We start from the raw sequence: 15,109 nt of genomic DNA, 5'->3' as shown, positions 1-15,109 counted from the left end.
TTCTTTCAAGTGGAAAAGCCTATAACATTGATTAGTGGCGATTAAAAAGAAAATAGAAAGCATTTCTATCAATACCGATGTAAATCAATATGGCGATGAATAACAATTCTTTGGCAACACTGTAACACGCAACGCGCACTCCAAGCACTCAAATGAATGGTCCTATACTAAGTTTAAAACATTACGTCCTGTCCGAATAGATAATCCGGCCTTATCGGAATTGACAGAACCAGGGATGGAGTAGTCGCTTTTGTATGCGGGGTCATTTTTTCATTATATATGATATACATGTACATTTGATAGAAATTCTGGTATTCCAGCATCATACTGATTCTGGTCGCTCTTAAAATGTTTCAGAAAATAATAAAATCATACAGTTGCTTTCTTTGTTCTTGCCATGCATTTAACATACATATATTTGATATTTTTCACTGTATATTTTGGAAAGATACAAATACAATATGATCTTAATCACATCTCAACTTTTCATGCTGATCATCGAATTATCGACATGTGTTCTTTCTTTACCTATCATAGAAAAAATGATTTCCTTCAACGTCTCCAATAAAGCCAGCGTCAACATATTATTACTCTAGGGTAATATCAAATGTATGTAATATATTTGTTTCAGTCCCACAATGCCGCACATGTGTTACTTAATTAATAAAAAAAAAATGCCCCTGTGATAAGAAAATTATACCGTTACAAAAATTGTTAGTAGTTTGCCTCTAACGAAATGCTTCTCTATAGGGAAATCAAGTATATATCGAAGTGCCTTGCAGACATTGGTGCGCAGTATACACGCCCAGTCAATAGCAACTGAAGGCTATAAAATATGCGTGCATCGTTAGCAACAAGACAAAGCGTTTGTCTCCACAACACCATAAAGTCGAGTGGATCAATAGCATCTCGTCTTTAAAATGGTAAGTTTAATTTTCGTTTTTTCTATAAGTTACCTTAATTTTCGATTAATTTATATTATTTAAATAAAATATTAGAGGAATATATTTTATTGAATGATATTATTATTTATATTAAATTATCTGGAAGGATGGGAAGGCAATATCTATGATTTGCATTTTTCATTTTCGAAATTTTCTTTGTGTTCGTTTTTGTATCTAGGTATTTAATCATAAAGTATTGCCTCCTAGGAAATGTAATTTAATAATAATAATAATAATAATAACGATGATGATGATGATGATAATAATTGAATAACTATTTTGCCTTTCCTTAAATGCTTAATAGCAGGAATGCTGTTTGTCTTCTTTCTTCGTGCTTACTTTATTAACTGAAGGAAATGATAATTTGTAATTAAGCTTGTCATCGTATTTTTTTCCATAATAAACAACTATTAATTTAGTAATCGTCATTATCATACCTTATACAAGATGCACCATCATCATATTTAATACTAGATTAATTGTATCAAGTTAATTGAATGATTGATTAGAAAGTATGTATGTATCTTCTAAGAACTGAAAATGTAAAAATTTGGGTATACATGTATGATCTGGGCTCATTATTCTGTTTCTAATGTTTACCGGTTAGGTGAACAGTATTAAATTAAAATCGCATTTATCTTTGTCGCCATGCTACAATGCCATCCCATTGTCATGCCTGAAGAGCTTTCATTTAAACATGAATCATTGATGAGGTTTGGCTGTGTCTAAGGCGATTCAACCATCAACATAAATACAGCTCAGATCTATCGGTAGATTCTATGACTCACAATCAACACGCAAATATCATCCTTGAGAACAGACAAAATCGATTGCAGAGTTGTGAAACATCTGCACGTTGAATCATAATGTGCACGTCCTTGTCAAAAATTGCAACATCTTTCTGTGACTGTACTTCTTCTCTGAAAGGCATTAAGAAATTTGTTTTGATTGAATTCTAAAGTTTAAATGTAGAAAACATATACATATATCGTGCGTTCTTATCAGTTTGTCTGTCCGACGCCGGCAATAAGCAGACGCTATCTCTAAACACCGCCATTATCATGGACATTTAGTATATTTAGTATATAACTGGTTATTCGTAGAACGTTTCCAAATTTGTGGGGAGTCAGCTGGGGACAACCTTATGCCCCGCCCCCAAACCCAACCCCATCAAAAGGAACGACAATCAAACCAACAAATAACAGAAAAAGAAACTAATTTGATTAAAATCCAATGTAAAGGGTATGGTTATATGTACATGGAATGTTATTCATATGCAACTTTAAATTTTACTTGGAAAGAAAAAACTTTTAGGCTTAATTTGTGAATGGATGGTTGCATACGTTGACCCCCCCCCCCCCCCGCCCCCACGCCCCCAACCCGTCATAATTGTTGCTCCCCATACCCCGTCCCGTCACAGTTGTTGCTCCCCTACCCCAATCTTCTGCTTATACGCTTATGTACACGGCCTCATAACAGTTTTTTAGCTCCACTATTCGGAGAATAGGGAGGCTATACTACTGGCCCCGGCGTCGGCGTCGCGGCGTGACCCTTTTTGGTTGAAGTTTTTCGGCAACCTTTGTTTTTCTGTCATATCTTTGTTACTATTGCTTATATATTACTGTAACTTCACATAAGCATTGTCCAGTATACAAACAAAGTATGTATAGGGGTTGAGCCCATTATACCCAAGGTCAAGGTCACCAAGCTGTTATACTTAGGTTATTTTTAAGGTTAAAGTTTTTCGGCAACCTTTGTTTTTCTGTCATATCTTTGTTACTATTGCTTATGTCTTACTGTAACTTCACATAAACATTGTTCAGCATAAAAACAAAGTATGTATAGGGGTTGAGCCCATTATACCCAAGGTCAAGGTCACCAAACTGTTATACTTAGGTTATTTTTAAGGTTAAAGTTTTTCGGCAACTTTTGTTTTTCTGTCATATCTGTGTTAATATTGCTTATATTTTACTGTAACTTCACATAAACATTGTCCAGTATACAAACAAAGTATGTGTAGGGGCTGAGCCCATTATACCCAAGGTCAAGGTCACCAAGGTGTTATACTTGGGTTATTTTTAAGGTTAAAGTTTTTCGGCAACCTTTGTTTTTCTGTCATATCTTTGTTACTATTGCTTATATCTTACTGTAACTTTACATAAACATTGTCCAGTATGCGAACAAAGTATGTACAGGGACTGGGCCCATTTTATCCAAGCTCAAGGTCACCAAGGTCTTATACTTAGGTTATTTTTAAGGTTAAAGTTTTTCGGCAACCTTTGTTTTTCTGTCATAACTTTGTTACTTTTGCTTATATCTTACTGTAAGTTCTCATAAACATTGTCCAGCATACAAACATAGTATATGCAGGGGCTGGGCCCATTATACCGAAGGTCAAGGTCACCAAGGAGTTATACTTGGAATTATTTTCATGTTAAATTTTTTCGAAAGCTTTATTAATAGACATATCTTCGGTACTTTAAAAGATAATGACTTGAAATTAAAAATATTTCTTTATAATCATCATCTGCATGTGTGGTTACATACCCTATAACTCTTATTTTATTTTTGAAAGAATTTTGCCCCTATTGTACTTGAACTTTTTTGCAATCTTCGCTTTCTGGATATTACTTTAATGCAATATAAGATAAAGACTTGAAACTTAAAATGTATCTTTATCACCATCATCTGCATGCATGGTAACAATCCCCATAACTCTGATTTGTATTTTTGACCAAATTATTATACCTTTTATACTTAAATGTTTTTAACAAACTTCGTTTTCTTGACATAACTTTGGTACTATATAAGATAATGACTTGAAACTTAAAATATATCTTTACCATCATCATCTGCATTTGTTGTAACAATCCTGATAACTCTTACTTGTGTATTTGATGGAATTATGCCCCTTGGTGTATCTTCCTTTTATAGTAGAGGTCTCTTATTCAGACATATATTCATTTTACTGTCAAATCCCCGAATAGTGGAGCGCGCTGTCTTGTGGACCAGTCTTGTTTAACATCTAGTTACACATATCGACAATGATTTAACAAGAATAGATGTCGAGCACTGACTCATCCGATTATACATTAAAGCAAGATGTTGTCTCCCTTGATAGTTTTCCCCTTGACAAAGAATACCGATTGCATGAAACGCTGTCTCATTATAATTGACGAATTGATACGTCATTACAGGTGATAGACTAAAAAGCTCGACTAGCTAATGTATACGATTAAATATATGTCTTATGAAATTTCTCTAAATCATAGCACAAATGAAGTTCCTCTCAACAGGAAATCTTTAAATCCAGGTGTTAACAAAGGAAGATGTATAGATAAACCTTCTATCTGGCCAGACTGTTTTGTATACACTGACTGCATAAAGTAACGGCAACGAAAATCTCTTGACGTTAAAATTAAATTTCATAAGAAATAGATATTATGACAAACTAATACAATCTTTATTTTAGCGTGAATGTATCTCAGTCCATGTCGGCCAAGCCGGGGTCCAGATGGGCAACGCCTGCTGGGAGTTGTACTGTCTCGAGCACGGGATCCAGCCTGATGGTCAGATGCCAAGTGATAAGACCATTGGCGGAGGGGACGATTCCTTCAACACCTTCTTCAGTGAGACAGGGGCCGGGAAACATGTCCCTAGAGCTGTTTTCATAGACCTCGAACCTACAGTTGTTGGTAAGTTTAGTTTTTTTATGTTATTTAAACAGGGAAATGATGGATGCAAATTTTTTTTTGCGATCTTGACAAAGAGGTAAGCTCTTCTAGATACGACTGAAGTACGATATTGAAAAACAGACACAAGGGATAAGAATTATATAAACATCAAATTAGTCCACTCCTGGTTCAAAACCATTTTCGAGGACTATAGGATTGCGCTTTTCCGTCCGTAATTCCGTCCGTCCACACTTTCGTGTCCTGTCTCTGCTATCAATTAAGGTATGTTAATATTACTTGGCACAACTGTTTCCCATAACGAGACGAAAACCCAGGTCACAAGCTAAAAGGGCAAGGTTACACCTGGACGACAAATATATGCATAACTCAACCATCCATACATTAAGGTATTCCCTATAATAATACATCGCGTCGTGCGCAACACCCAGCCGCCTAGCCTAAAGGTCTATGTTACACCTACAGGTTAAAGACCAACAAGGCTATTTCTGGTCAAGTCTGTAACTCAACCATCCATCATTTTTAGCCCACCATCATTCTCGTTATCGCATCTCCTCAGAAACTACTGTGGGGATTTTGACCAAACTTTGTCAGAATGATGTATTGGTACCCTAGTTGTGTCCCCCTGAAAACCAGACTGGTTCAACAATTTTTGAGTGAGTTATGGCCCTTTGTTTATTTTTATAATTTACATAGATTTATAAAGGGAAAAACTTTGAAAATCTTCTTCCCCAAAACCACAGGGCCTAGGGCTTTGATATTTTGTATGTAGCATCATCTAGTGGTCCTGTACCAAGAGTGTCCAAATTATATCCCTAGGGTCAAATATGGCCCCACCCCGGGGGTCACATGTTTTATATAGACTTATATAGGGAAAAACTTTTAAAATTTTCTTGTCCAAAGCCACAGGGCCTAGGGCTTTGATTTTTTGTATGTGACATCATCTAGTGGTCCTCTACTAAGTTCAAATTATTCCGCTAAGGTCAAATATGGCCCCGCCCTGGGGGTCACATGGTTTACATAGACTTATATAGGGAAAAACTTTGAAAATCTTCTTGTTCATAACCAACATTCAAATTTGGACCACATGTATAGTTTTGAGTGGCTAGATGAACCTTGACATGAGTTGACCTAGTGACCTACTTTCACATTTCTGTAGCTACGGCCTTCAAATTTGGCCCACATGCATAGGTTTGTGTACCGAAATAAACTTTGACCTTGACATTGACCTAGTGATCTACTTCCACATTTTTGAAGGTACAGGCTTCAAATTTGGACCACATGCATAGTTTTGTGTTCCGAAATAAAATTTTACTTTGATTTTGACCTAGTAGCCTACTTTTACATTTCTCAAGCAACAGCCTTCAAATTTGGACCACATGCATAGTTTTTTTGTACCGAAATGAACTTTGACCTTGATCGTGACCTAGTGACCTTCTTTCACATTTCTGTAGCTAGAGCCTTCAAATTTAGAACGCATGCATAGGTTTGTGTACTGAAATAAACTTTGACCTTGACATTGACCTAGTGACCTACTGTCACATTTTTGAAGGTACAGGCTTCAAATTTGGACCACATGCATAGTTTTGTGTTCCGAAATGAAATTTGACCTTGATTTTGACCTAGTGACCTACTTTCACATTTCTCAAGCTACAGCCTTCAAATTTCGAGCATATGCATAGTTTTGTTTACCGAAATGAACTTTGACCTTGATCATGACCTAGTGACCTTCTTTCACATTTCTCAAGCCACTGCCTTCAAATTTGAAGCACGTGCATAGTTTTGTGTACCGAAATGAACTTTGACCTTGAAATTGATCTAGTGACCTTCTTTCGTATGTCTTAACTTACAGCTTTCAAATTTGGACCACATGCATGGACCACATGCACAGTTTTGTGTACCGAAATGAAAGTGGGGCCTATTTAGACAGTCCTTTTTCGGAATCCAATGCTTATATCAGTACAGTGACACTTGTTTTGTAGAGTAATATACACGCTATCATTACAAAAACAACAAAACAAATGTCAGTATACTAATATAAACATTGAATTCCGAAAAAAGGACTGCCTAAAGGGGCCCCACTTCCGGGCAGTCAAACGCCTTCAAAAACTCACCATTTTCAAAGAACTGTTACACATGTTTGTTTTGATGCATTTGCAATAGCACGCGAGTGTTGAAATTTCACATAACTAAGTGGAACATAGTTTTCAGCAATTGTTTATTTTTATTTCTTTACAAATGGCATTCATTTTCAAAGGGGGACAACTTTTCAGAATATTTTCAGTACAGGACAGTACGGCAGAACATGCAATTGTTAGGTAACATATTGGTAACGATGTTTTTCGTATATAAAATATTTTTGTGTTTTGGTGATATACTCCTAAACCTTAATTTTCAATTTAAAGATGATACATTTATGAAAGTATAAAGTTGATTAACACGTGAAATAAAACGTGAAATAAAACGTTGGCAAGCACTTCTATACAGACTATGAAGGTCATTAAGGAGAACTATGATCCAGGGCACTGGAGTCATTCAAGGGTTATGTTACATCATGAACACATTTGCAATGATCTCTAATGAGATGGTGATTATTATAGCTGGGATGAAAAGTGCCTAGCTCAGATCGCATTTGTTCAGTCGTTAGAATCAGAGGTTAGATATATTGTAAATGTTTTAGAAAGTGCTATCAAAGAGGATTGATTTTATGGCCAAGTGCTTTATATTTAATGACTCTAACGACTGATGCCAGTCTAACTTAGAGGTCAAAGGTCAAATTTAATAATGACTTTGTCCGGATCATTTCTTCTTCATGCATGGAGGGATTTTGATGTAATTTGGCACATTTGTTCACCATCATGAGTCGGAGTGTCATGCGCAAGAACCAGGTCCCTAGGTCTAAGGTCAAGGTCACATTTAGAGGTCAAAGGATACAAGAATGACAACTTTGTCCGGAGCATTTCATCTTCATGCATGGAGTGATTTTGATGTTACTTGGCACAAATGTTCACCACCATGAGACGGAGTGTCTTGCGCAAGAATCAGGTCCCTAGGTCTAAGGTCAAGGTCACACTTAGAAGTCAAAGGTCAGATACAAGAATGACTTTGTCTGGAGCATTTCTTTTTCATGCATAGAGGAATTTTGATGTAACTTGGCACAATTATTCACCATCATGAAACGGAATGTCATGCGCAAGAACCTAGAATTACTTCCCTTTGTTGTTACTATAAATAGTATCGTGTGCAACTCCCAGTCCTTTTATCAGCTGGCGGGCTCGACATGTTGCCCGTGGGCATCTAGTATTATTAATGCAAGGAACTTCATTCACTTGTTATTTTTAGATTTTTTTAAGAAGTTATTTAGGACGTTCTGTTTAGGAAATTCAGTGACCGGTGAAAAAAGCAATTGTGTTCCCTTTTATCTTTGAGTCATTGTTTCATTAATTAGTGCTGTTGCGTGATATGTGTCTTTAAGTGTTCCCTAGAATTGTTCAAACATAACCGATCGATACTTGAACAAGCTGATCGGCCATGCGCATGCGCATAGACTTGAAACAATGTGCCGGAGTGTTAAATTTGTTTGAATGTTGCTTGAGAGTATGAAAATTTAATGATGTTCATTTAACCTACTTAGATAATAACCGGTAGTCATTATTTAAATCTGGTTCCAAAGTGTTGGTTTAGTAAGCATTGATACAAGGTTAGCTCTTTTGCTCTTAGGCCCGTTTATTGTGCTGCTGTTCAACATAACCGAGACTGAAATATCTGTGGCTATGACTTATTTGAACAGTATTCGCATTCACTTCAAAGACATGAGAATTGGTACATACAGCCAATTATATAGGTAAACAAATTACTGAGTCAAATGAACTGGATATGTGTCCAAAGGACACGTACTGTCACTATACGGTCACATGCTACTAGTTAACAATGCAAGCCTAAGTATACTTTCATATTACCTTTGAGGGGAGGGGGAGATAAGGATACTACAAAACACCATGAGAAACATAATATTAATGAAACTGGGAATACAATATTTTTCTTTGGGGTTGGGATGCGGGTGGTGTAAATCCAAAATACACCCACAGGTACACAATTCATATGCTAAGTAACATTCCTATAAAGTTGAATAACTTTAATCGACTTTTTTTGAGATATGCAGCAGACAAATTCGAACGGACAAAAAATCGTACGGACAAAGTCGTATCTGTCACCATCACAAGAAAAGGGGGAGGGAGGGGTGTACAAAAAATAAAACAATTATTACCATTTGAGGAATACTGATTTGGGTTTTTTCACAATCGTCTTTCCTGCATTTTTCACAGATCTACACTGCTACAGATTTAAATTAAACTTTCAACGATTTGTAATTGTAATCTATGTTGAAACACATAGTATAGTATATAATATACTGCGGCAAACAACTTTCTTTTAGAAGGAGTCTCTTTGGGTTAATTGTGATAGGTTAGATGGTTCTCAGCTAGCACAGAAAGCATCTACACTGCATTTGAAAGTTTCGATCTTTTACTTTGATTTCAAATAAAAAATCTCACCGTAATACCGTCCTGACGAGACGGACCGAATAAAACTGGTAGAGTTCTGGGTTGTATTTTTCATTTTCTGCTCCATGATAAGAATTTTATACTTTAAAACACCGGAAAAGTGATAGAACTCTGTACTGAAGGAAGGGGCGACATGCTAATTGCCAAATACTAAACTTTGCCATAATGCTTATTGTCTTTTGTGTTTTATAGTCAACATGGTCAAATACAGCGGTAGTGGATGGATGTATCTTTAAATGGTGTGTTTGTAAAGATGGCATATAGACCATAGGCACATGTGTAGTTTACAATAATTTATCATTTGTATTCCAGATGAGGTTCGAACAGGGACCTACCGTCAACTATTCCACCCCGAGCAGCTCATCACCGGCAAGGAAGATGCAGCCAACAACTACGCTCGAGGCCACTACACCATCGGCAAAGAGATCATAGATTTGGTCCTCGACAGAATTCGTAAACTTGCAGACCAATGTACTGGTCTGCAGGGCTTTCTCATTTTCCACTCTTTCGGTGGTGGTACCGGCTCTGGCTTCACATCTCTGCTGATGGAACGTCTGTCAGTCGATTATGGAAAGAAATCCAAGCTTGAGTTTGCCATTTACCCTGCGCCACAAGTCTCTACCGCTGTTGTAGAGCCATACAACTCCATTTTGACCACGCATACCACTCTGGAGCACTCCGACTGTGCCTTCATGGTTGATAACGAGGCAATCTATGACATCTGTCGCCGTAACCTCGACATTGAAAGACCAACATATACCAATTTGAACCGGCTAATAGGTCAGATCGTGTCGTCAATCACCGCTTCTCTAAGATTTGATGGCGCTCTGAACGTGGATTTGACCGAGTTCCAGACTAACCTGGTACCCTACCCACGTATCCACTTTCCTTTGGCTACCTACGCTCCTGTCATCTCAGCTGAGAAGGCTTATCATGAACAGCTCACCGTTGCCGAGATAACGAATGCTTGTTTTGAACCAGCCAATCAGATGGTTAAATGTGACCCACGTCACGGCAAATACATGGCTTGCTGCATGCTGTACAGAGGAGATGTTGTACCAAAAGACGTCAATGCGGCCATTGCTACAATCAAGACCAAAAGAACGATCCAGTTCGTTGACTGGTGCCCAACTGGTTTCAAGGTCGGCATTAACTACCAGCCACCGACAGTGGTACCAGGTGGAGATCTGGCTAAGGTTCAGCGCGCAGTGTGCATGCTGAGCAATACCACAGCTATTGCCGAGGCTTGGGCCCGTCTTGACCACAAATTTGACCTGATGTACGCTAAGAGAGCTTTTGTCCACTGGTATGTTGGCGAGGGTATGGAAGAAGGCGAGTTTTCAGAGGCTCGTGAAGACTTGGCTGCCCTGGAGAAGGATTATGAGGAGGTTGGTGTTGACTCGGTTGAGGGAGAAGGGGATGAAGAAGAAGGGGAGGAATATTAAAGAACTGTCCAAAACACAGAAGTAAACATAATCTTTACATCTATTGACAAATTATCAATAAAATAATATCAGCAACAGTTACTACTTAATTCTGTCAACTTCCAACTTGCTCATGTATGCGATTAAAACATGTAATTTATAAAAATGTTGTTTGCAATAAAATGCTTGCACAAATGACTTAAAATCATTTTCTATTCCCTCGTCATATTTGCCTTAGTAGAATTCCAGATGTTTTGAGTCTAAATTATTTCAGGTATTCTCTGTACCGGTATTTTATACTGTCATAATATGTGGAAGAAATGTTACTTGTATACAGCTGCATATGTCTTTAAATGATAATATAATGAAACTTGTATGCAGAATAACACTTTTTTATTCAAATTTTCGGACTCTTTCAAATAAGTGGTCATTTATTTAACACATCCTCGACTCACAGACACTATGATTTTTTTTACAATGAACCAATATAGCCATATTCTCTTTCAGTCGTCTTACAACTGTTAGAGGGGTTGGGATTTCGCATATATTGTAGGTGTAGGCGGATATAAAGTATTTCATCTACTTGACCATTGTTCAGTCAGTCACTCCATACAACTGAAAAATATCCGGTTTTGGACGGAGAAAGTACTTTGCAAGACTCTTATACGAGCAGTTTGGTGCACGTCAAAGTCTAGAACTTTTATCAATTCTCCAATTTAGTCTATTTTTACCCAGCACTGGCTCCCGTCCGTCAGTATGACTTTGGTCAAGTCATCGACCATAAAGAAGTTAATGTACGTACACTCTTTGTTGTCCAAACTTGCGAATAAATATTCGGTCGTTCGAAAAATAGTACCTAGTTAAAATAATATTTGTTGTTGATTTGTTTAAGTTAGTTTTACATTCCCGTAACAATATCTTGAGTCGTCAAGATTATACAAATAACTTAAGATATATATGTTAGGTAAGGTCAAATGTTTTACAAGACCAATAGAAAATACCGCAGTAACACCAGTGTTGTAAAAATTGCACAGCCTCTGTCAAAAACCTCTTAAAACTTACATTTAATTATTGTTCAGGTTTACACGAAAGCGTTGTTCAATTATTTGTGGACTAATCAAAACATAGTCCAACAGTATGCAACAGGTGACACTCGCTTTCGAAGTCATGCGCGCGAGGTTATTCGCTGTGCTTAATGACCTATCTGTTAAAGAAATCTCAATTTTTGCGATTTTAAACTGTTTTAAATTCTAGTAGCGTTTACGTATGGTAATGTTCCCTGGTGTGAATGTCTTAAGTGTAAGATGATCTGGAAAGTAGATCTACCAGGTCTTTCATAGTAAAATATCAGGTATCCTCCGTATAATATAGCATAAGACTGTCTGCCAAGTCTTAGGTGTTCGAAGACAAGAGCCAGAAGTCCAGGGACCCAAACATGACACATAAAATGGGTGGACGGATAGCTCAGTGGTTTGCACACTGGCCTTCCAATCTGAGGTCGGGTTCGATCCCCGGCAGCTACTCGGGAATTTTCAGAAACGCTTTTCAGTGTTTCCCACCAGCTAGAGGTGTACTGGTCAGGAACCCAGGCAATCCTTGCGTGTATCAGTGCTATACACTGGGCACGTTAAAGAACCAGGCTGTCTATTCGCAACGAGCTAGGCTAAGTTAGCCGGACAAGCCTGTATCTGATTTCTGATCTCTCTGTGGGGGCTTTGTCTCACTCTGTCCCTCTGGTCAGATCGCTCTGTGTCTGTACTAGTAGAGGATGATTTCGCGCCCTGTGTGGCTGCAGTTGCTGTAAAGCGCCTTTGAACGTGTTTATCATGAAAGGGCGCTATATAAATCTGGTATAATATAATATATATAAAATCTAAATAAGAAGATCTTTGAAGCATTGAATACAACGACACAAAATAACAACAGGCTAGTTTGACTGTCTCTGCTAATGTATGATAATGGAATGTTCAACAGTCCTTCGACAAAGTGGTCTTTGTTGTAAAGGCATTAAAATATGGTGGGTTTGTTGTTGTTGTTGTTTTTTAAATAAAATAAAGCAACTGACAGTCAAGCAAAGAACCAAGGTAACGAATATGTCTGAGACACTAAAATGATGAACAAGTCTCATTAAGGGTTCTCGTTGTGCTTCGTTAACAATTGTGAACAACAATTAATAACCTTGTCACTCACGAAAAGGGGAAAAAGAAGCTTCTAGCGATTTTAGCATGGTTTAAATCAGTCTGCTGATTGCACTAGAAAAGTAATATGAAGTTGTTCAAATACTTTTGCCGAAGCATAAAAGGAAATTTATTAATTCGAAATTTCGTTAAACTAACCCCGTGTTCAAAACTGTTAATTAATAAGTTTGTACTAAGTATTAGATCTTGGAAGTCATTTTATCGACTCTTAGATAGTGAAAAGTTATGTAAAGTGGACACATTTACCTACATATCAATTTATGGTACCCAAAATGTAAGGGCTTGAACAAGGTTCAAGATTAACAGTAGCAGCATATACTTAAAATTACTTACTATAAATCCGCATGAGACCTACTCTAGCCTCTAGAGATACTCCAGATTTCAAACTGTAGCCTGGACATACATTTGTATACCTGTAAACTAATTCTGTCCGATTGCAGAATCACGTACCAGCTCGAAAACCTTCCAGATGTAGTCAAAATTTTAAAATATCCTCACTTCGACTTAAAACTCTACAATTTATTCCATGTACGCAGTCTTTGTATCAAACAGTAGCCTTGGACCTACAAATATACGTGGAAGGTATGGCGATATTTACTTGCCTAATGGGCTCAAACTGTGTCGAAAACCTTCTGGACTTAAAATAGTATCTCTTTTAACTGCGAATACAACTTGGCTATCATCAATGACCTGATCTTGGCCACGACCTGTATACCTACGTCTAGTTTGTCGAACATTTGAAATAGTAAGTAGAATCTTTGAGTTAGTTTTTCCAAAGTTTGAGTAAACAACAAACACGCAGTTACGGTCGGACGAACGGATGGACTGACAGTGCGATTTTAATATGCCCACCTTCGGGGGCATAAAAATCAAAGAACTTACTGTAGTGTAAATAAAAAGTTATTTGCTGAAACATCGTTTAAAGATGTAAGGGAGTTATTAATAAATAAATAAAAACCTAAAATTATCAAATGTTTTTGTTAAAATTCGCGAAATAGTTATATGCTTAATAACTTAATAATAACCGCATTAGCTCTAGTTGGTTTAATGTGTGCACTACTCAGTAGTGTACATGTATTTACAACTATGCTTTGCACGGAATGTCACGGGTCAGAGGGGTAGGTAGACTGGCTGTACTCATCACTATAACCCGGCGCTGAGTTAACAAACTGTAGAGAATCTAAAGTGGTAGTATAGTCATGGCTTGACAAACTTGCAGTTCTAATGAATTTCGGTAAAATGCAAATATTTGACACAAATATTATAAATATTTCTTATATTCATATAATTAATTAGGCAAGAAATGTATAATAAATTTAATACCCGATCAAATTTTAAACATATTCCCAGTGAAATTCTAACTAATCAGTTGCTAAAATATCAGACAGACCCATTACTTGACCAAAATCTGAATAAAAACCTTTAAATACATGTTATAAATCATTGCACAAATAAAAAGGAGTCATTTTCTATTTTTATTCCTTTTCCTCATATTAGGAATTCCTCTTAAAATCCAAGTGTTTACAATGATACACGCTTATATCAGCCTTCTTTCTGACCAGTCCTTTTGTGCAGTTTTGAAAAAAATAATACTGACTGCATAAAATCATGGCCACAGAAATAACTTAAAATAAATATTATTAAACTTCAAAGGAAAAAGATACTACAAAAAGCTGCTAAATGTTTATTTTAGGGTAAATGTATCTCAGTCCGTGTCGGCCAAAACCAGATGCTCAATGCCTACTGGAAGTTTTACTTTCCAAAGAATGGAGGGCAAACAGGTTGTCGTCTTCAACACATTTTTCATTGAGACAGGGGCCGGGAAACATATCATAGGAGCAGTCTTCATAGACTTATTTTCACTCAAGAACTGATGATTGCAAAAAGGTCAAAGAGCACTGATGCATTGAAAGAAGGGACATGCACTAAGTTCACATTAAAGTAGTTATACCTTCCATGACAGGCGAAAAGGCCATTAAGTTTCCTTTTAACTTTTAGATATTGTTTCATTTATTCGTGCAGTTGCATTATACAGGTCTTTGACTTAGGACATAAATAGATCGATACTAGCACAATGCCTAGGCCACGACTGTTAAATTTGTTTGAATGTTTCTTGTGGGAATATGAATATTTAATAATGTTGTTCATTATCTACAGTAACCCTAATAAGGATAATTAGTCGGCCGGTACCAAAATAATGATTTAGTAAACATAATTAAAAGTCGTGGAATTTTAAGTCCTAATTTTCCATTTAGTCTGTATATTGTACACTCAAAACCTGCGTACATA

General features: G+C 36.9%; 1 protein-coding gene across 1 annotated transcript; it reads left to right on the top strand.

Moving 5' to 3' along the window:
- Positions 1-790: 790 nt before the first annotated feature.
- Positions 791-10,820, top strand: LOC123551653 (tubulin alpha-2/alpha-4 chain). Its single transcript, XM_045340735.2, has 3 exons — positions 791-923; positions 4,417-4,639; positions 9,511-10,820. The coding sequence occupies exons 1-3, from the start codon at positions 921-923 to the stop codon at positions 10,641-10,643; spliced, it is 1,359 nt and encodes a 452-aa protein (XP_045196670.1). The 5' UTR covers positions 791-920; the 3' UTR covers positions 10,644-10,820.
- Positions 10,821-15,109: the final 4,289 nt, after the last annotated feature.

Source organism: Mercenaria mercenaria, chromosome 4 (assembly GCF_021730395.1).
Source record: "Mercenaria mercenaria strain notata chromosome 4, MADL_Memer_1, whole genome shotgun sequence".
In the NCBI taxonomy this organism is placed as follows: Eukaryota; Metazoa; Mollusca; class Bivalvia; order Venerida; family Veneridae; genus Mercenaria; species Mercenaria mercenaria.
The sequence above is the reverse complement of the archived record's forward strand: the minus strand, read 5'-3'. Positions and strand labels throughout refer to the sequence as shown.

Bases quoted from the DNA above. Each gene is read 5' to 3' on its own strand.
- LOC123551653 (XM_045340735.2), top strand. The intron at 4,640-9,510 runs GTAAGTTTAGTT...TTTGTATTCCAG, and splicing joins CCTCGAACCTACAGTTGTTG to ATGAGGTTCGAACAGGGACC.